This window comes from Heptranchias perlo, chromosome 9 (assembly GCF_035084215.1).
Source record: "Heptranchias perlo isolate sHepPer1 chromosome 9, sHepPer1.hap1, whole genome shotgun sequence".
NCBI lineage: Eukaryota > Metazoa > Chordata > Chondrichthyes > Hexanchiformes > Hexanchidae > Heptranchias > Heptranchias perlo.
In genome coordinates, this window is record NC_090333.1 from 20192280 (window position 1) to 20214827 (window position 22548).

Below are 22548 nucleotides of genomic sequence, written 5' to 3' on the forward strand. Positions count from 1 at the left end.
TAGAAGTGGAAACTCGAAACCCCTGGCTCACTCTCTCTCTCTGGTTCTGGTGGGCTGCTTGTCTTGGTTCTGCCTGTCTCTGGAAGGAAAGCAGCTTCCAGTGAACAACAAACAATAAGGAAAACAGTTCGACAGGGAAGGTCAGCAGCTCTAGAAGCAGGCCGACACACAAGAAACCAGAGCAACAGCCCCATTGACCATCAGTCACCTCGCGGCAACAAGGGCCTTACGAAACAACCAACCGAATATTACCACCAACCAACCGGGTAATATTGGGCCACCGCAACCAAAGAAAACCAACTCGGGAGAAAACCGAAGATCCGCAAAGTTTCCACTCTACAATCTATTTCTGACTTACCTTAGGGTGAATTACTGGCAAGGTTTCTTTTGGTGAGCATTATCTCTGGCCCTTTAGAGTCCAACCTAGCTAGTACAGTAGGATTGAGAGGGGTGAGGTATCTTTCTACTGTGATTTCCCTCGTGTGTACCGAAGTGTTCCCCATTTTATTAATGTTAAGATTGTTGTGTTGTATTTTCTCTCTTGAATAAAGGTCAAAGTTTCTTGCACCAAAACCAGTTGTCTGCTGCACTTTGTCACAACCCCCAAATAAGTCCAAGGTCTAGAACCCAGGGAGTGGGAGCGATTCGGACCACTCAGAAGTCAGAGGTGAAGCTGACACACACCACCACCCCCTACACTTGATTTTCCACTATTATTGGTATATTATTAGTGTCTTCTACTGTGAAGACAGATACAAAATATGTGTTCAATTCCTCTGCCATTTCCTTGTTTTCCATTATTATTTCCCCAGTCCTAAGGGACCAATGGTTCCTAAGGGACCAATGTTTACTTTAGCTACCCTCCTCCTTTTTATATACTTGTAGAAGCTTTTACTGTCAGTTTTTATATTTCTTGCTAGTTTACTCTCATAATTTATTTTCTCCCTCTTTATTATTCTTTTAGTCATCCTTTGCTGGTTTTTAAAGTTTTCCCAATCTTCAATAATCTTTGTCATGTTGTATGCTTTTTCTTTTAACCTGATACCATCCTTGACTTCCTTAGTTAGCCATGGTTGATTCAACCATTTTGTGGAGTCTTTCCTCCTAACAGGGATATATTTTTGTTGCGAGTCATAAAATATCTTTTTAAATGTTTGCCACTGCTTATCCACTATCATACCATCTCATCTGTTTACCCAGTCCACTTTAGCCAATTCCACCCTCATTCCTTTATAATTGCCCTTATTTAAGTTTAATACAGTAGTTTCAGACCCAAGATCCTCGCTCTCAAACTGGATGTGAAATTCTATCATGTTATGATCACTGCTTCCCAAGGGATTCTTTACTTTGAGATCATTAATTAATCCTGTTTCGTTACCCATTACCAGATCCAAAATGGCCTGTTCCCTGGTTGGTTCCCTGACATATTGGTCTAAGAAACAGTCCCTAATACACTCCATGAACTCCTCCTCAGGGCTATTTTTTCCAATTTGATTTGCCCAATCTATGTGAAAGTTTAAAATCGCCCATGATTATTACATTACCTTTTTTACAAGCCCACCTTATTTCCTGATTAATATTTTGCCTTACAGTGTAGCTGCTACTGTTAGGGGGCCTATATACTACTCCCACCAGTGATTTCTTTCTTTGCTATTTCTTACCTCCACCCAAATTAATTTGAAATCTTGGTCTTCTGAGCCAAGATCATTTCTCACTATTATACCAATTTCATCCTTTATTAACCGAGCTACCCCACCACCTTTACCTTTTTCCCTATCCTTCCGAAATGTTAAATAACCCTGAATATTTAGCTCCCAACCTTGGTCACCTTGCAACCACGTCTCTGTAATGGCCACGAGATCATACCTATTTGTTTCTATTTGTGCCATCAATTCATCTATCTTATTATGAATGCTGCGCGTATTCAGATAAAGAACCTTTAATTTTGTCTTTTTACCATTCTTTCCTACTCCGGCCCCATTTGCTAGTGCACTCTTATGTTTGTACGCTCTGTCCCTTTCTGACACACTGTTTATCATTACCCCCATCACTTTCCTGTACTACTTCCTTATCTTTTCTCTTTATCTTATCAGTCTCAGTTTCTAAATTTTTAATTGATCTAGCCTCAACAGCTTTTTGGGGGAGAGGTCCAGATTTCCGCTACCCTTTGTGTGAAGATGTGCTTCCTGACATCACCCCTGAACGGCCTAGCTCTAATTTTATAGTTATGCCTCCTTGTTCTGGACTCCCCCACCAGAGGAAATAGTTTCTCTCCATCAACTCTATCAAATCCTTTAATCATCTTGAACGCCTCAATTAGATCACCCCTTAATCTTTTAATACTCAAGGGGAAAAAACCTAGTCTATGCAATCTGTCCTCATAATTTAACCCGTTTATCCACAGTAGCCTGGTATGTTAAAAGCACATAATGTAATTTGCATAAATTTGTGCTGCTGTAATTTATTCTGATTTTTGTCAGGAAGAAGTTTTTCTTGCCACATCACAGCTACTGCACCAGATTCTCTGTTCATAATTGGTCATACTAATTTGAAATTGTTTTTGCCAAATTTATATCCAGGGTGAATTGCTTTCCTTGACATCTTTCCCAATTGCACAACCCAGACCATTGAATTCTTACTATTGAGGCATAGTGTGTTGGTACATTAGTAAGGTATATTACCACCCATCCAAGGTTTACATTTTTTTTTTCACCATTTCATCTGGGAAAAGTCCATTAACTAGCTAATCATTCTTTTGTTTGTTTCCTGAACTCTACATGTAGCTACTGATTTCTTTTTGGTAGTTTCTTTTTCCAAGTAAATACATTTTCATGTTCTTATATTGCATACAAAAATTTTCTCATTGCACACTTGTTACACTGAAGATCGAATAGTAATGCTGTTATTATTGGTTTGAAATTAAAATATTTCGGATTGCCAATGACTAGTTATAAACCATTTGAAGAGGTAAATTATCACATAAGTGTTGGATGTATGTTGTGATTTTGTTTTGAAAAAATCATAAAATAAGGAAATAATTTTTAAAATACTTTGTACAAATTGTGCACTATATGTCTTAAATAGTCTGTGTGCACTTTCTGACTTCCTGTTGTTTTGTTATACTTTGTATCAACTCCTTCCATTATAAATGTATATGGTCACATTTATACTGGAAAATACCCAAGTAACCTCATCACTATGTACAATCTGGCCACTATTCTGTTGTACTTTCTGAAAAAAATTTTCATTACCATTTTCCCCCATAGTAGCTGAAAATTCTAATGTTCAAAAGAAGGATTTAACTAAAATAAGTTTTTGCTTGAAAGCTTCAGCCTCTCCCCAAAGTCTTGGCTTGCAGTTACATTTTTGCTCAGAGCTGTGGTACTGAGAACTGAATTTTGACTGCACTGTCTGATCATGTACAGTGTAGCCAAGTTGCCAGGATGCATCAGTACCATTAGCTATACTATGGCTTTTTTTTGTTTCTAGCAGTTTCTACTCAAGTTTTTCAGAATTATTTGCAGAAAAGCTAGAGGACAAATTTTTTCATGTGGCAACAGATTCTTTTCACTGCTGTTTTTAAACTTACTGAAGTAATATATGTAACATTTGCTGATGTTCTGCAGCTAATGGCAATGACAGCAAGAAATTTAAAGGTGACGATAAGATGGTTGGTGCTCCATCCCGTGTCCTCCATATTAGGAAACTGCCCAGTGAAGTAATGGAAACTGAGGTCATAGCATTGGGTTTGCCATTTGGAAAGGTTACCAACATTCTGATGCTGAAAGGGAAAAACCAGGTATGTACAACCTGGAATGAATTGCTGGCACAAGTATAATTTAAAGCAAATGTATCTAGCACTGCAGTTGATGCTTTAATATGAATGCTTAATGTGAGTAATTTTCACCATGTTCTGAACTTTTATCTTTAATATATAGCTATTTTGAAAGTATTCCCATTATTTGCAAAAAGCTTTTAACAGATGAAATGTAAAGTACATTCAAGCTAACTTGAATATTTCCTCTTCTGTCTCTGAAAAATTGTGGTACAAGCATGCTCAACTGTGTAAAGTGGTCGAGGTTACCCATGCTCCTTAATGGCGTGGTGACATTTAAGAAGATTAAAAAGCATGATTAACTGCTAATCCTGAGAAATCTTAATTTACCTGTTCCAGTTTCTCAGTTCCCTTGCCCTATACATTGGGTAGTGCTTTTTAGAGGATTGCAGTATTTGCACCTGCTCATTAGTGAAAACAGCACTGTAACCTGAAGAGTTTCCTCTATGTTAAGGACATTCTGACTACTGCTACATAGCACTGAATCTTGGATTTGGAAATAAAAACACAATGCTGACAATACACAGCAGATCAGTCAGTATCTTTGAACAGAAGAAACAAGTTAATGTTTTGGGTGTATACCCATCTTATACTCGAGCTGGGACAGTGAGAAGGAGACCCTGGGTGGAAAATTACACATGACAAAAGAGTGGCCGTACTTAACTTACCAATAAAGGCTAAAACACTAGGAAATATGTGGGCTATACATTTTCATTAGCCTTAAGGAGCATATTAGTTATGCTAGCTAAGTATCGCTAGCATAACTTTTCACGCTGAGCTAAATGGATTATTTACTACTTTGGCTACTCAGATGATCAAGTATTTCAGTGTAATTGTTAAGTTTTATAATTAAGCATGCCTTGCAGCTAGCATGTTGTGGTTTAGGCACATATTACTAATAGTCAACATATACACAAACAGAAATACGTCAAATAAGTTAATGCTATGAAAATGATGCATAAAATGGTATATCAAATTATTTTCTTTTGTAAATTTAAAGACCGATAGCAGAAAAGTCATGACATGCAGTATTTTCAATAAATTTATTTACATTCTGGTGCACTTGAAATGTTCTTTGTGGCATAACTTGCAACTGAATGAATGAAATGAAACTTAGATGCCATCGGTTCCTATTGTGCATTGGATATTTACAATATTTGAACGTGTAATTGTAGGGATTCTTGTTATGCTGCCAGGTTCGCCATCCATAAACAACATATGAAAGTGTGCTTCATATAAGATTATATATAGATGTTACAAGCTATAATGCATTACGGATTTTAAATGAACTGCAAGAAGTGGTCTTAAAAACACTCCTATTTAGGAGTTTTCCACGGGGGAAGGATGGGGTTATTTTGTTCTCGTCAAGTTCACTTTCAGTGGTGGATGTGGAGTTTATGATTTGAATTAGGTGACTTCATCTGCAGTTAAAGATTTATTTCACCGCATGCCCTATATATTACCGTAACACAGCTTTGTAGCATATTTTTATATAAAGTATATAATGCAAACATCTGGAGACTTTTTCTGTGCGACTCATGTTAATTGCAATAGCACTATTTGGAAAATGTGCCACATGAACTTCCTTTGTCTGCGTTCTAAGGAATTAATTTGTGATTAAAGGCAATTGAGGGGCTAGGATATGCTAAGATCTGGATACTAATGTGTATTTTGTATATTATAGTGAGAATTTATGAATTTGTTATTCATTGTTCAGCTTTCCCAAACATTTCATCCTTGTATAACTGGGAAATAATAAGGAACAGATGAACAATGGATAAATACAGACTATCACTGGAAACATGATCACTAATGTTTCATTTCACCATAGCTTAGAAATGAATGCTGTAAAGGACTCCATCTGTTTTAAAACCTCATTTTTTTAATGCTGATATTGTTTTGTGCAAAAGTGCCAAAAATGTAATTTGTCATGTTCTGTAAGATTGAGTTAACCATGTTGGAATTGGAGCTGGTAACTAGCAATTTCTCATTTCATTGTGATAAAAATTAGTTTTACAACATTGTAAATCTGTAGTTAAAAACAGAAAATGCTGGGACTACACAGCAGGTATGTTACTTGCTGAATAAAAAGATAATTAACGTTTTGGATGTAGACCTTTCATCACAACTTTTGTTGGGTCTCCATCTTAACTCTTTTGAGTTGCTGACGTATTTGCTGTGTATTTTCAATTTTTATCTGCCTTTAATTGAACAAGATTTTATTGCTTAACCAGATGTCCATTTAAACATGTACCAGTTTTTATCTACACTAGTAATGGGGCTACCTTATTTTAGGAATTGGTTTGATCGTACTGTCTAAAAGCTTGAATTGCTATTTTTCTTTAACTAGTGCTCACCATTAGTAATGTCCTTTTGTGGTCTTACAGGCTTTCTTGGAAATGGCTTCTGAAGAAGCAGCTATCACCATGGTGAATTACTATACTGCAGTAACGCCTCATCTTCGGAACCAGCCTATCTACATCCAGTACTCAAATCATAAAGAGTTGAAGACCGACAATGCTTTAAACCAGGTTGTTATTTAGCTCATTGATAGTAAAAATGCTACACGTGTGCCTGCCTTTCACTCGTATCTGTTTTGTTTTTTGGAATTATGTATTTGAAATTTGGGGTTTGTGTGGATGCCTGCCATGATTTTTACCTAATGCTTCTATTCCTAAATTTGCACGTTTAACTGCTTTAGGTTCAAAGGTTACTGAGTATAAGGTGAGGGTAGAAGAGGGACCTTCTTTCTCTCCTTTGCTAAAACTAGAAAACTCCTTCTCTCGTCTAAAATCTAAGGATTTTGCTGTGGATCAGTCTACAGAGGCTGTTTCTGAAGGAAAGAAGGTTAATAGAGATGATGTGAACTACGACCCATGGACCATGGTAGTATCTGAAGGGTCAGGGAGCATAGTAAGAGGCAGGCGCTAGTGGGAGACTCAATGGTCAGATGTGTAAATAGGTAGTCTGAGGCTGAGAAATGGAGTCCCTTAACACTGCTGCTTCCCTTGCGCCAGGGTTACGAAGTGCTCTGACAGGAGCATTGAGTGAGCAGCCACTAGTTGTATTTAATGTGGGAATGAACAGTTGGTAGGACTGAAGAAAAGGGTCTGGCGCAGAGAATAGAAACAGCTAGGAGGGATGTTAAAAGGCATGACCTCAAGGCTGCTATTGTCTGGAATACCATGAGTGTCACATGCTAAGACTGACAGGCAGAAGAAACTGGATGCATGGTTCAATGAATGGTATAGAAGAGAAGATTTCAAGTTTATGGGTCATTGGGGCTAATTTTGACTCCGCTTGAACTGAAGAGGGACTTGTGTCATAGTTTTAACAAAACCATAGCTTAAGACAAGGCAGGATTGGGAATTAAACATTTCTGGCTATAAAATTTTCAAAAGATTGAGACTAGAAAGTGAGAAATGGCAGCATTACAGACTGAGGACATAGTTATAGCATTGGAAAGAAAGGATATTATCAGTGGTAGTGGTCAAACTTAAACCTGGATTGAATTGAGAAATAACAATAGTGGGCATACTTTATAGACTGCCAAATAGTGTGAAAGAAATAGAGCACATAATTTGTATGCAATTCAGAGATTTGCAGAAGTAATGGGGTTGTAAAAATGGCTGACTTCAACTATCCGAAGTAATAGGTAACAATGACCAACATGGGAAGGGGTTCGTATAGAAAATGCAATCAGGGCTGTTTTCTAAGTTAATGTCACAAGTCTACTGGGGAAAAGTGCAGCACTAGATCTTATTCTGGATAATGATCCACAACAATTAAGCACCTTGAAAGTAGGAGAACATTTGGGACCAACTTTTGTAACGTAATTAGGTTTTCACCCTGGAACCATTCTAGTAAGCCTTTTTGCACCCTCTCTCAGGCCTTCACATCCTTCCTAAAATGCGGTGCCCAGAATTGGACACAATACTCCAGTTGTGGCCGAACCAGTGTTCTATAAAGGTTCATCATAATTTCTTTGCTTTTGTACTCTATGCCTCTATTCATAAAGCCCTGGAACCCGTATGCTTTTTAAACCGCTTTCTCAACCTACCCTGCCACCTTTAACGATTTGTGCACATATACCCCCAGGTCTTCTCTGTTCCTGCACCTCCTTTAGAATTGCACCACTCAGTTTAAATTGCTTCTCCTCGTTCTTCCTACCAAAATGTATCACTTCGCACTTCTCTGCATTAAATTTCATCTACCATGTGTCCGCCCATTCCTGTCTGTCTATGTCTTGAAGTCTATCACTATCCTCCTCACTGTTTACTACGCTTCCAAGTTTTGTGTCATCTGTAAATTTGGAAATTGTGCCCTGTACACCCAAGTCCAAGACATTGATATATATCAAGAAAAGCATTGGTCCTAGTACCGACCCCTGGGGAACACCAATGTATATCTTCCTCCAGTCCGAAAAACAACTGTTCGCCACTACTCTCTTTCCCTATCAATTAGCCAATTTTGTACCCATGCTGCCCACTGCCCCTTTTATTTCATGGGTTTCAACTTGCTGACAAACCTATTATGTGGCACTTTATCCATCGCCTTTTGGAATCCATATTCACCACAACAACCGCGTTGCCCTCATCAACCCTCCCTGTTACCTCAACAAAAAACTTAATCAAGTTAGTTAAACACTATTTGCCTTAATACAAGTTAAGTGGTAAAACTTAACGGAGCAAAGGAATGGACATCTTGAGGGTACCGATAAGCCAGCTATTTAAAGTAGAATTACAGGTAGAAAAAGCTGTTAAAAGGAGAAAATGGGAGTATATATGGGCATTGAATACAATAGGACATTGAATAGATCTGTACAAGATATTCATGTCACAGTTGGAAGTACTGTGTGCAGTTTTGGGCATCATATAAAAAGGATATTGGAGCCATAGAAAATGTCCATTGCTGATTTGCTCGGATGATTCATGGATGAGAGGATATAGTTATAATAGATTTAAACTAGGACTGTATTCACCAGAACAGAGTAGGTTAAGGGGAAATCTGGACAGAAGGTTAAAGGGGATCAAATAGAAATGTTTAAAGTTTTGATGGATTTGAGAGGGTAAATACTGAGTGGTTATTCTGGTTTGTGAATCAGTAACAAGGAATATAAATTTAGGATTAGAACTAAAAACATAAAGGGGATGTTAGATACTTGTCATGCAGTTTTTTCTCCTTTCTTCCCCCCCCTGTAATTCTTCCCCTAATTTGGGCGAAGTACAAATTATTTGATTGTAGGTTTAAAAATTATATATCTGAAATATTGCTTTAAAATGAAATAGTAACATCTAATTTGCGTGTTACTGCTTTCAGCGTGCCCAAGCAGTTCTTCAGGCTGTAACTGCTGTGCAGACGGCAAGTACCCCCCTAACTGGGACTACAGTCAGTGAGAGTGCAGTGACACCAGCTCAGAGCCCAGTACTCAGAGTAATTATTGACAACATGTACTATCCAGTCACTCTGGATGTACTTTATCAGGTGCGTTAATGCTTCATGTTGTTTTGTGTGTAGATTTCAACTTCACTTCTGATGGATAATAATTGCATTCTTTTTCATTTTTTAAAAAGATTTTTTCCAAGTTTGGGCCGGTACTGAAAATCATTACTTTTACAAAGAATAATCAGTTTCAAGCGCTGCTGCAATATTCTGATCCCATGAATGCACATCAAGCAAAACTGGTAAGCAGGGCACAGCTTAAACTTTCCATTATATTTGCATTCCTTTTTATCCTTGTAATTGTAAGAGGGTAAATGTTTATCCTTGGAGCAAGATGTTAGTACCTGTAGACTTACGTCAAGGCTTTTATGCTCCGTTTTGACCTCTTATTTATTGGTCTGGCAAGATCTGTGCCAATGGTGATTTAGTATGTTTACGTAACCTGCTCACTCTTGAAGGTAAAATGTTGCACCTGAAGTAATGCTGTGAACTTAATTTCTGTAAAACGAAAGTGCTGCTTATAAGGTTCTAACATTCTTAATATTTTTGTTAATCATCATGTTTTACTTTGTCCTAAGTTGAAAATAAATTTTGATTTGAGCATGCAGTATGTGAAATCACTGTGGACGATTGAGATTATTTAAGCTGCTTGATTTCTTCAGCAAACTCAAAAGCTAGTCACCAGGTTTCCCAAATTATGCCTGAATGTATTCCTAGGTTTTTTCCCCAGTGCACCCAAATGCTGGAAGCTGCTTAGCTGTCCACATAACTTATAAAGTATGGCTTTGTTAGTAAAGTAGCTAAGCATTTATCAAAGTAATTCTGTGTCATGTGCAGTAAGTATACAGTGAAGCCTGTAAATTAAAGACACCTACGGGACTTGCATCAGGTATCCTTTATTTGCAGGTGCCCTTATTTTCAAAATGGTCATTGGAGGAGCCATATATCCTGGGATTGGATATATCTCCTGCAGCATCCTTTTTTTTCACCCTCACCTGGGATCGTGCCTAATTCTGGAGCCCTGCCAGCAGGATGTGATTTCAGTTTGTTTTCTGTTTGTTGGGTTTCCCAGTTCATTGCTATCCTGGGTCCTTTTCTATTGAGGGAGGGCTATCCTGATCCTGGGATCTGCTGCGTTGGCAACCTGCACAGGGCGAGGTGTGTCAGGGTAGGGCCGGAGTACCCTTGGGGATCCCAGCCAAATTGGTGGGGGTGGGGAGAATCAATGTCTTGTGGACCCCTGTCTGGGACCCCCTCCCTCTGTGTGCTGCAGCTGCTAATGTTTGAAGTGCTGGGGCACGGGTAGTGGGGCTGTTAGCAGCTCATCAGTACCTGAAGCACTGGTGGATTGGGTTGCCAACTGTGGTCGGAGGCATTCCTGGAAGTTTGATCATGTGATGTTCTGACCATGTGATCTTCGATCATGTGATGTCAGATCACATGACTTCCACAAATGGTATTGGATTTACCTTATAAACGTTGGGTACCCTGTAGTTGAGAATCTTTATTTGTGGTTTCGCGACAGCAACTGTCATGTGAAAAGTTCCAAGAACCAGGATTCCATCTGTGAGCAGGCGAAGAGTGGAAAGAGAGTGGGGAACAGGGGAAACCATTCTCTCCATCTCTCTCTTCTCCCCCTCCCCCGAACCCCAGACTCCATTTCCCTCCCCCATTTCCCAGTCTTCCTCTCCCTGAGTCTCTGGTCTCCCTCTTCTCCCCATCTCTTGAGCCCCCTGCTGTTCATAGTTCGTAATTTACGAGTATCCATGGTTTCAAGGTGCAGCTTGTATCTATTACAATGTAAGTTATTTGGGACTGTCAATAAGTGTCAGTTTTTTGGGGTGTCTGTTTGTACAGGTTTCACTGTTATTCATTGGGGCAAAATCATGCAAACAAGTTTGCACCAGAATTAGGCACGATCCCAGGTGAGGGTGAAAAAAAAGGATGCTGCAGGAGATATATCCAATCCCAGGATATATGGCTCCTCCAATGACCATTTTGAAAATAAGGGCACCTGCAAATAAAGGATACCTGATGCAAGTCCCGTAGGTGTCTTACGGCTTATAAAGGATACTGCACAAATTCAATTTTCATCCTTGTATTTTATGGTGGAGAATTGTTACTCTTCATGCTTCCATAATATATAAGAAATTCAGCTTCAAATCTTGCCATTCACTTGCATTTCTCGCTGGCAGCAGTGTCTTTTTCCCGTCCCAGTCTTCAGAATTAGTGCTCTCCCTATTGCAAGCAAGTTGTGTCTTTGAGACTCATTTAACAAGTCCTTTGAAAGATGCAGCCTGTTTTTAAGTTTCTCAGTGGAAAACAATCACATTGTATATGACTGCCTGTTGCTGGAATGAAGTACTTCGACACCACCTGAAATAAGTTTTTATCTAATCAAAGTGCTTCTCACTAAAACAAAAACCATTTCTGATGAATCTAAGATGCGGAAACGTAAGATGAGCAAGTACTCCGGGTAGAAAGAGAGACACTGCATCTATTGGGGAAATTGCTGTCAATTAGCTTTTGATCTCCCAATTGTGTTGCTTTATTTAGAATTGCTTAGGTAAGATCTTTTACGGAGTTTGTTTTTCTCCTGGCCACTTCAATTATGTGTACTACAACACTTGCACTTATTATTTCCCATGTTTTACCATGTGGAGAAGAAAAAATGGAAACCAGATGTGAAGAAAGAATGGGTAGATGGGGCCAAAATAGCAGGAGAATAGAAAAGCTTTGAGAAGACTTCTGAAAACATGAAGACAGGGAGTTTTGAATGCCAAGGCTATGGGGAAGAAAACCAAGCAGTTTATCAAGCAATGCATCAACTACCAGACCTAGTCCAAGATGGAAATTGTGGAGGTCGATGGATTCAAGAGGAGAGGCTTGCAGGAGCTAACAGGAGCCAAAAAGGATGGTTTTAGTTTAGCTTACATTGAGTTGGAAGAATTTTGATTTTGGACAAGCAGTTGGAATTATGGAGAAAGATAAGGAGGGACAGAAAGACAATCTTGGCAACAGCCACAAAGGATGTCACTAATGCTTTTAATCAGAGTAGTCTCTGTGCAGTGGGCAGGATGGAAACCAAATTGTGAGGTCTCAAACAGAATTGTTAGAGATTTGTGTGTGCTTGTGAGGCAGTATCATTTTCAAGGATCTTGGAGTGGAAGGGAAAATTTCAGATAGGGTGATGGTGGAGGGGTTTAAGGTAAGCTCTTTGAGGAAAGGTAGTGGTGGCATTTTAAAAGAGGTTTAAGGCTTATAAAGGATACTGCACAAATTCAATTTTCATCCTTGTATTTTATCGCTGTCTAGAAATTTGCATGTATACTCTTTGGAACCTTTCGCATTCAATCCCAAATTTCTATCATTGAAAATTTTGTTTCTTTTCTCTTCATAATAACTGTCCATTAACCATGTTCTATGTGATTTTCAGATCAAATTCAGTGGTTTCAAGCATGGGATTTTTTCTTTTTGCAATTGGGGTAGATTCCCCACACAGTTCTTCAGATGTTTTAGATGGGGTAACAAAAGGGAATGATTAGCTGCTAATCATGACTTCTACTAATGTTACTTATGCAACTAAATGGTGATTTTTTTTTTTCCCCCTTCAGATAACTGGTCCTCCTTTCTCTGGTTTCTGGGATCCTTTTTTAAATAAATGATCTTTTAGTGTTTTTAGCATAGATTGTGCATTCCCAGACATTTCAATGACTCAAAGAAATCTTTCAAAGGTATCAACAACTTGAGATATATGCAGATTAATGGAAACATGCAAATAAAAATTCTGTATGGACACTGATACACGCCTATGAAGACTAACCGTTTGGTCACCCTGGGTGTCCTGCATTGCATTCTTATACATTGGTTTATTTTTAGTTCAAAATTTCTCTCGGCCACTTCTGTAATGATTGAGAATATTGACTGTTACCTCTTGCAATATGTAATGTTGAAGAAATTGAAGTAACTACTTGAATCACTCCCTCTACTGAACTACTTTCGTAGTTAAAAAGCAATCCCTGTCTTGTAGCTCTAGTGTGTTTGGCTTTTAGAGCATTTAGAATCACAGAGGTTACAGTATGGAAGGAGGCCATTCAGCCCATCGAGTCCACGCCGGCTCTATGCAAGAGCAATCCAGCTAGTCCCACTCACTCACCTTTCCCTGTAGCCCTGCAATTTTTTTCCTTTCAAGTACTTATCCGGTTCCCTTTATAAGGCCATGATTGAATCTGCCTCCACCACCCCCTCGGGTAGTGCATTTCAGATCGCTGTGTAAAAAAAAACTTTTTCCTCATGTCGCATTTGGTTCTTTTGCCAGTCACCTTAAATCTATGTCCTCTGGTCCTTGACCCTTCTGCCAATGGGAACAGTTTCTCTCTCTATCTACCCTGTCTAATCCCGTCATGATTTTAAATACCTCTATCAAATCTCCTTGCAACCGCCTCTGTTCCAAGGAGAACAACCCCAGCTTCTCCAGTCTATCCACGTAACTAAACTCCCTCATCCCTGGAATCATTCTAGTAAATCTCTTCTGCACTCTCTAAGACCTTTACATCTTTTCTGAAGTGCGGTGCCCAGAACTGGACACACTATTCCAGTTGTGGCTGAACCAGTGTTTTATAAAGGTTCATCATGACTTTCATACTTGTGTACTCTTATGCCTCTATTTATAAAGCCCAGGATCCCGTATGCTTTTTTAACCACTTTCTCAATCTACCCTGCCACCTTCAATGATTTGTGCACATATACCTTCAGATCTCTCTGTTCCTGTACCCCTTTTAGAGTTGTGCCCTCTAGTTTATATTGCCTCTCCTCGTTCTTCCTACCGAAATGTATCACTTTGCATTTTTCTGCGTTAAATTTAATCTGCCACGTGTCCGCCCGTGCCACCAGCCTGTCTGTATCCTCTTGAAGTCTATCACTATCCTCCTCAGTGTTTACTACCCTTCCAAGTTTTGTGTCATCTGCAGATTTTGAAATTGTGCCCTGTACAACCAAGTCCAAGTCATTAATATATATCAAGAAAAGCAGTGGTCCTAGCATTGCCCCCTGGGAAACACCACTGTACCCTCCAATCCAATCCGAAAATCAACCGTTCACCGCTACTCTCTGTTTCCTGTCCCTTAGCCAATTCTGTATCCATGTTGCTACTGCCCCCTTAACTCCATGAGCCGCAATCTTGATAAGCCTACTGTGCAGCACTTTATCAAATGCCTTTTGAAAGTCCATATACACCACATCAACTGCATTGCCCTCATCTACCCTCTCTGTTACCTCATCAAAAAACTCTCAAGTTAGTTAAACATGATTTGCCTTTAAAAAATCCGTGCTGGCTTTCATTTATTTTGATAACTAGTAGATCTGGCTTGACATTGCTCATGGAAAGTCCAAGGTCTATAGTGCAGGTTCTGATGTTTACAGCAGCTTCATGCTAAGGCACCCGATGAATACTCATCTTGTGCTCTGGTTCACTTACTACCTGCTGCTACCATGCGAGTTGGGGGACCTGACACTTATGTCTACTTGGGGCTGCTTCATTCTTCAAATGCAGTTACCAGTCCCCACGTTCCCCCCCGCCAAATTGGGATCTCAGCTATTTTTTTCCCCTCTGATTCTGCAATCTGGTGTTTGAAATCTAAGAAATACAATGGTATTTAATAATGTTTGGGAATAGAACGGAGAGAAAGTGCGATTGTGTTGAGACATCGATTTGCAAGCTGATGAATAACAGCAGCAGTAACAACGTGCATCTATATAGCACCTTTAAAGTAGTAAAACGTCCCAAGGCGCTTCACAGCAGTGTTATCAAAAAAATTTGACACCGAGCCATATACGGCGATATTAGGACAGGTGACCAAAAGCTTGATCGAAGAGCTAGGTTTTAAGGAGTGTCTTAAAGGAGGAGAGAGAGGTTTAGGGAGAGAATTCCAGAGCTTAGGGCCAAGACAGCTAAAGGCAGGCCGCCAGTGGCGGAACGATTAAAATCGGGGATGCACAAGAGGCTAGAATTGGAGGAGCGCAGAGATCTCTAAGGGTTGTAAGGCTGGAGGAGATTACAGAGATAGGGAGGAGCGAAGCCATGGAGGGATTTGAAATTTTAAAATCGAGGTATTGGGACTTGGTGCAAGTTAGGATGCGGGCAGCAGAATTTTGGATGAGCTCAAGTTTACGGAAGGTGCAAGGTGGGAGGTCGGCCAGGAGGGCATTGGAATAGTCGAGTCTAGAGGTAACAAAGATATGGATGAGGGTTTCAGCAGCAGATGAGCTGAGGTAGGGGTGCAGACGGGTGATGTTACAGAGGTGGAAGTAGGCAGTTTTGGTGGCGGAGCGGCTATGGGGTCAGAAGCTGATCTCGGTCATATAGGATGCCAAGGTTGCAAACAATCTGGTTCAGCCTCAGACAATGGCAAGGTAGAGGGATGGAGTCTGTGGCTAGGGTATAGTTTGTGGAGGTCTCCCTGACCACCATATTGATCAGTGTCCTAAAACTAATTTTAAATGATCCTTTGTGATATCTTAGCAAAACACCGTTTTCTTGTCTTTCTCTAATCATTTGCCTGTATAACAATCACTCTACTCTTAAAGTAATTATTTGTGTGAAGTGCTTTGGGGCATTTTAATGTCATGAGATACTATTTAAATGGAAGTATTTTAATTCTGATTTTTTTTTTCCCCCTAATTTAACTGCCAAAATGTAATGAGTGGCTGCTTGTTTCTAAAATGCAGTCTTTTATAATGCCTCTAAGGTTACAAAAAAATTGTTAGATATGATAGATTTTTGTATCTCTCTTTGGACCTTTGTGACAAAACATATGTATGCTTCTGATTCTTCATCTTCTGATTACTCATTGTAATTAATCTTTATAGGCTCTGGATGGTCAGAACATTTATAATGCTTGCTGTACCCTCAGGATTGATTTTTCCAAGTTGGTGAATTTGAATGTAAAATACAACAATGATAAAAGTCGTGACTATACACGTCCAGATCTTCCTTCAGGAGATGGGCAGCCAGCTATGGATCCTGCCATTGCTGCAGCATTTGCTAAGGAGAGCTCCCTTCTTGGTAGGATAAAATTGCCTGCAATAATCTTAATTGTCTTTTTTCAGATTTTTCAGACCAAACTATAATTTGTACTGAAACTTTGTACTTGGATAGATAAAGATTTTTGATTACCTTTTAGAACTGTATATCCCCATAATTTTCACTGAGTAATTCTCCAATTCAGTGTTGTTAATATTTGTATTAACTGACCATTTGCCCTGGATGATTGCTTTTATTGGCAGCAAACAATTGCAAAAAGTTAGACATATTTGGACTGGAATAAGTTAGTTTTTGTAGGAACAACTTCAGAACTAAAATTGGAGTTATATGTCTTTTAGAAATGTTGGGGTTGTATAGGATATTGTCATTTTTTTTATTCGTTCATGGGATGTGGGCGTCACTGGCAAGGCCAACATTTATTGCCCATTCCTAATTGCCTTTGAGAAGGTGGTGGTGAGCCGCCTTCTTGAACCGCTGCAGTCCATGTGATGAAGGTTCTCTCACAGTGCTGTTAGGTAGGGAGTTCCAGGATTTCGACACAGCGACAATGAAGGAACGGCGATACATTTCCAAATCGGGATGATGTGTAACTTGGAGGGGAACGTGCAGGTAGTGTTGTTCCCATGTGCCTGCTGCCCTTGTCCTCTAGGTGGTAGAGGTCGCGGGTTTGGGAGGTGCTGTCGAAGAAGCCTTGGCAAGTTGCTGCGGTGCATCCTGTGGATGGGGTACACTGCAGCCACGCCACGCCGGTGGTGGATGGAGTGCCAATCAAGCGAGCTGCTTTGTCCTGGATGGCGTCGAGCTTCTTGAGTGTTGGAGCTGCACTCATCCAGGCAAGTGGAGAATATTCCATCACACTCCTGACTTGTGCCTTGCAGATGGTGGAAAAGCTTTGGGGAGTCAGGAGGTGAGTCACTCGCCCCAGCGTACCCAGCCTCTGACCAGAACTTATAGCCACAGTATTTATGTGGCTGGTTCAGTTAAGTTTCTGGTCAGTGGTGATCCCAGGATGATGACGGTGGGGGATTCGGCGATGGTAATGCCATTGAATGTCAAGGGGAGGTGGTTAGACGCTCTCTTGTTGGAGATGGTCATTGCCTGGCACTTGTCTGGCGCGAATGTTACTGGCCACTTATCAGCCCAAGCCTGGATGTTGTCCAAGTCTTGTTGCATGCGGGCACGGACTGCTTCATTATCTGAGGGGTTGCGAATGGAACTGAACACTGTGCAATCATCAGTGAACATCCCCATTTCTGACCTTATGATGGAGGGAAGGTCATTGATGTAGCAGCTGAAGATGGTTGGGCCTAGGACACTGCCCTGAGGAACTCCTGCAGCAATGTCCTGGGGCTGAGATGATTGGCTTCCAACAACCACAGCCATCTTCCTTTGTGCTAGATATGACTCCAGCCACTGGAGAGTTTTCCGCTTGATTCCTATTGACTTCAATTTTACTGGGCTCCTTGGTGCCACACTCGGTCAAATGCTGCCTTGATGTCAAGGGAGGTCACGGTCCCTTTCACCTCACCTCTGGAATTCAGTTCTTTTGTCCATGTTTGGACCAAGGCCGTAATGAGGTCTGGAGCCGTGTAGCTCCTGGCGGAACCTAAACTGAGCATCGGTGAGCAGGTTACTGGTGAGTAAGTGCTGCTTGATAGTACTGTCGACGACACACCTTCCACCACTTTGCTGATGATTGAGAGTAGACTGATGGGACGGTAATTGGACGGATTGGATTTGTCCTGCGTTTTGTGGACAGGACATACCTGGGCAATTTTCCACATTGTCGGGTAGATGCCAGCGTTGTAGCTGTACTAGAACAGTTTGGCTAGAGGCGCAGCTAGCTCTGGAGAACAAGTCTTCAGCACTACAGCCGGGATGTTGTCTGGGTCCATAGCCTTTGCGGTATCCAGTGCACTCAGCCGTTTCTTGATATCACATGAAGTAAATCAAATTGGCTGAAGACTGGCTTCTGTGATGGTGGGGATCTCGGGAGGAGGCTAAGATGGATCATCGACTCGGCACTTCTGGCTGAAGATGGTTGCAAACGCTTCAGCCTTGTCTTTTGCATTCACGTGCTGGACTCCGCCATCATTAAGGATGGGGATGTTTACATCCTCCTCCTGCTGTTAGTTTAATTGTCCACCACCATTCACGACTAGATGTGGCAGGACGGCAGAGCTTTGATCTGATCCGTTGGTTGTGGAATTGCTTAGCTCTGTGTATAGCATGTTGCTTCCACTGTTTAGCATGCATGTAGTCCTGTGTTGTAGCTTCACCAGGTTGGCACCTCATTTTTAGGTATGCCTGGTGCTGCTCCTGGCATGCTCTTCGACACTCCTCATTGAACCGGGGTTGATCACCTGGCTTGTTGGTAATGGTAGAGTGAGGAATATGCCGGGCCATAAGGTTACAGATTGTGCTGGAATACAATTCTGCTGCTGCTGATGACCCACAGTGCCTCTTGGATGCCCAGTTTTGAGCTGCTAGATCTGTTCTGAATCTATCCCATTTAGCACGGTGATAGTGCCACACAACACGTTGGATGGTGTCCTCAGTGCGAAGACGGGACTTTGTCTCCATGAGGATTGTGCGGTGGTCACTCCTACCAATACTGTCATGGACAGATGCATTTGCAACAGGTAGATTGGTGAGGACGAGGTCAAGTAGGTTTTTCCCTCGTGTTGGTTTGCTCACCACCTGCCACAGACCCTGTCTGGCAGCTATGTCCTTCAGGACTCGGTCAGTAGTGGTCCTACCGAGCCCCTCTTGGTGATGGACATTGAAGTACCCCACCCAGAGCACATTCTGTGCCCTTGCTACCCTCAGTGCTTCCTCCAAGTGATGTTCAACATGGAGGAGGCCTGATTCATCAGCTGAGGGAGGTCGGTAGGTGGTAATCAGCAGGAAGTTTCCTTGCCCATATTTGACCAGATGCCATGAGATTTCATGGGGTCCGGAGTCAATGTTGAGGACTCCCAGGGCCACTCCCTCCTGATTGTCTATCACTGTACCGCCCACCTCTGGTGGGTCTGTCCTGCCGGTGGGACAGACATACCCAGGGATGGTGATGGAAGAGTCTGGGACGTTAGCTAAAAGGTATGATTCTGAGAGTATGGCTATGTCAGGCTGTTGCTTGACTAGTCTGTGGGACAGCGCTCCCAATTTTGGCACAAGTCCCCAGATGTTAGTGAGGGGGACGTTGCAGGGTCGGCTGGGCTTCGTTTGCCTTTGTCTTTGTCTTGTCCGGTGCCTAGTGGTCTGAAGCAGGGTGATCCTTCCGGTTTTATTCTTCTTGTGACTTTTTGTAGTCAGATTGTACAACTGAGTGGCTTGCTCGGCCATATCAGAGGGCGATTAAGTATCAACCACATTGTTGTGGGTCTGGAGTCACATATAGGCCAGACTGGGAAGGACAGCAGGTTTCCTTCCCTAAAAGACATTAGTGAACCAGATGGCTTTTTATGACAATCCGGTAATTTCATGGCCACCATCACTGATACTAGTTTTTTAAATTCCAACTTTTATTTAATTAATTGAATTTAAATTCCCCATCTGCCATGGTGGGATTTGCGCTCATGACTCCAGATTATTAGTCCAAGCCTCTGGATTACTAATCCTGTAACATAACCACTATGATACCGTACCTGTAATTGCCCTTATTTGGAGGTATAGCATATTGTGATATATTCTTTACCTCTAATACAAGTTTGAGGAGTAGGGAAAAACTGAAAAAATCTGATTAATACTTTATTAAATCAAGACAATAAGATAATAAAACATAACCCTTTACGTAGAGTATATATGAGATATAGGTACCAATAATACATACTTCAGGAGATGTCTTTATTGCATATGCTAGCGTCAGAGAGAGTAGATTGAAGAGTTCTTACAACATTCTGAAGCTCAGAGCAAAAAAAGTATATATTTCATTAGGTAGGACAAATGTGGGGATCATTGTGTTATCACTACCTCCTTTTGTGTTGTGGAGATGCCGGTGATGGACTGGGGTTGACAATTGTAAACAATTTTACAACACCAAGTTATAGTCCAGCAATTTTATTTTAAATTCACAAGCTTTCGGAGGCTTCCTCCTTCGTCAGGTGAACAATGTGAAATGTATCATGTTGACATAGTTGCTGTTGCCCTTTGATGTCTTAACTCTTCCAATCTTTACTGCAAAGAAAGTTTTTTCTTATCTACACTGGTAATCGAAATTCCTTCTTCACACTCTTTTTTCCCACCCCCCCCACGTTGTGATAAAAGCCTGTCTCTTTTAACTGAGTGTGTGTGTGTGTCTTTAAAGTGTGTTTTAACCTAGCTCAATATTATATAATTCTGTATAATTCAAATTAGCTTATTCTATTTAATAATCTATGAGTGCCTACTCTTACAAGGAAGACCTTGATTTGGTGAATGTTTTTGGAAATCATTTGAGGAAATATGCTATATCACTAGAAAAACTAATGTACATGTAATTTTTGCCCTGCATTTAGAGGGTGTAAAGCAATACACAAAGATACAATACAGAATTGATTAGATTCTCTACAGTTAAAAAGTATTAGGATGAACTTTTTGCTGCGTTCCATCCTTTTGCTATTTTTTTAAATTGAGGATTGGTGGTGAATCAAGGGGTGTTGGCTTGCATGCTCTGACAACGTGAGGGTTTTGAATTAACATGCATGGTTGATACTGAATTCTTGCTGGTTTTATGACTACTGTTGGAATGGTTTAACTTTACCTCATAGTTTGGCTTGAGAACTCTTCAGGCACCAAGTGATATCCTCAGAATTCGATATTTAGACAAAAAAAATTAAAGATGAAGCACAGAAATTGATGGAACAAAATGATACAATGTTAGTCTAATTCTTTATAATTGATCTGTGGTGCAACTCTTTAAAAGTTGAAAGAAATTTTGTAGTAACTTAGAAGGAAAGCATAGCAGAGAAGTCTTAGGGAAGCACTTTTTGTTCAAAGTACTCTTAATAGAAGAAAGTGATCTTGCCTGAGATATTTGATATTGCTGGCATGGAGTTTATTTTTATTCGTTCATGGGATGTGGGCATCACTGGCAAGGCCAGCATTTATTGCCCATCCCTAATTGCCCTTGAGAAGGTGGTGGTGAGCCGCCGCCTTGAACCACTGCAGTCCGTGTGGTGAAGGTTCTCCCACAGTGCTGTTAGGAAGGGAGTTCCAGGATTTTGACCCAGCGACGATAAAGGAACGGCGATATATTTCCAAGTCGGAATGGTGTGAGACTTGGAGGGGAACGTGCAGGTGGTGGTGTTCCCATGTACCTGCTGCCCTTGTCCTTCTAGGTGGTAGAGGTCGTGTGTCTGGGAGGTGCCGTCGAAGAAGCCTTGGCGAGTTGCTGCAGTGCATCCTGTGGATGGTACACACTGCAGCCACAGTGCGCCAGTGGTGAAGGGAGTGAATGTTTAGGGTGGTGGATGGTGTGCCAATCAAGCGGGCTGCTTTGTCCTGGAGTCGTATGAATATGGTCGATCTCCCAGTGAGACCTCTCGATTGACAGTTACAGGGACCGTCCTGGGTAAGTTTCATTACAAACTGGAGGGGTGTGAGAGGCACTATATGGGGTTGGATTGCATTGAAGTGCTTGCAAGTTGGTTGGTAATCAGAAGGATGCCCTGTTATTGGCATTGGAGCTGCTCTGAGACGTACGAGAATGTTTTAAGAGAATCTCCATGCTGGGGAAAAATCTAAATCTCAGGTGAGAGTATCATTTTATCTAATTAGAAGAGCACTTTGAATAAAAATATTCTCCTAGACTTTTAAGCAACTACATACGAACAGGAGTAGACTATTCAGCTCCTAGAGGCTGTTCCACCATTTAATTATAAACAATTTTACAACACCAAGTTATAGTCCAGCAATTTTATTTTAAATTCACAAGCTTTCGGAGATTTTCTCCTTCCTCAGGCAAATGTTTGATAGTTTTCAAACAACATTTGCCTGAGGAAGGAGAAAATCTCCGAAAGCTTGTGAATTTAAAATAAAATTGCTGGACTATAACTTGGTGTTGTAAAATTGTTTACAATTGTCAACCCCAGTCCATCACCGGCATCTCCACATCATGACCATTTAATTAGATCATGGCTGATCAGAATCTCAACTCTATTTACCTGACTTGGATCCATATCCCTTGATACCCTTACCTAATAAAAATCTGTGGATCTCAGACTTGAATATTCAATCAACTACAAAATAA

General features: G+C 40.8%; 1 protein-coding gene across 2 annotated transcripts in view; it reads left to right on the top strand.

The window, feature by feature from the left end:
• LOC137325177 (polypyrimidine tract-binding protein 2) overlaps positions 1-22548 on the top strand; it is a 54347-nt gene that overhangs the window by 20981 nt on the left and 10818 nt on the right. For both annotated transcript variants that reach the window (XM_067989969.1, XM_067989970.1), the window contains exons 4-8: positions 3627-3799; positions 6223-6366; positions 9155-9319; positions 9409-9519; positions 16145-16340. In XM_067989969.1, the coding sequence (XP_067846070.1) occupies positions 3627-3799; positions 6223-6366; positions 9155-9319; positions 9409-9519; positions 16145-16340 (789 nt within the window). The remainder of the gene's footprint in view (positions 1-3626; positions 3800-6222; positions 6367-9154; positions 9320-9408; positions 9520-16144; positions 16341-22548) is intronic.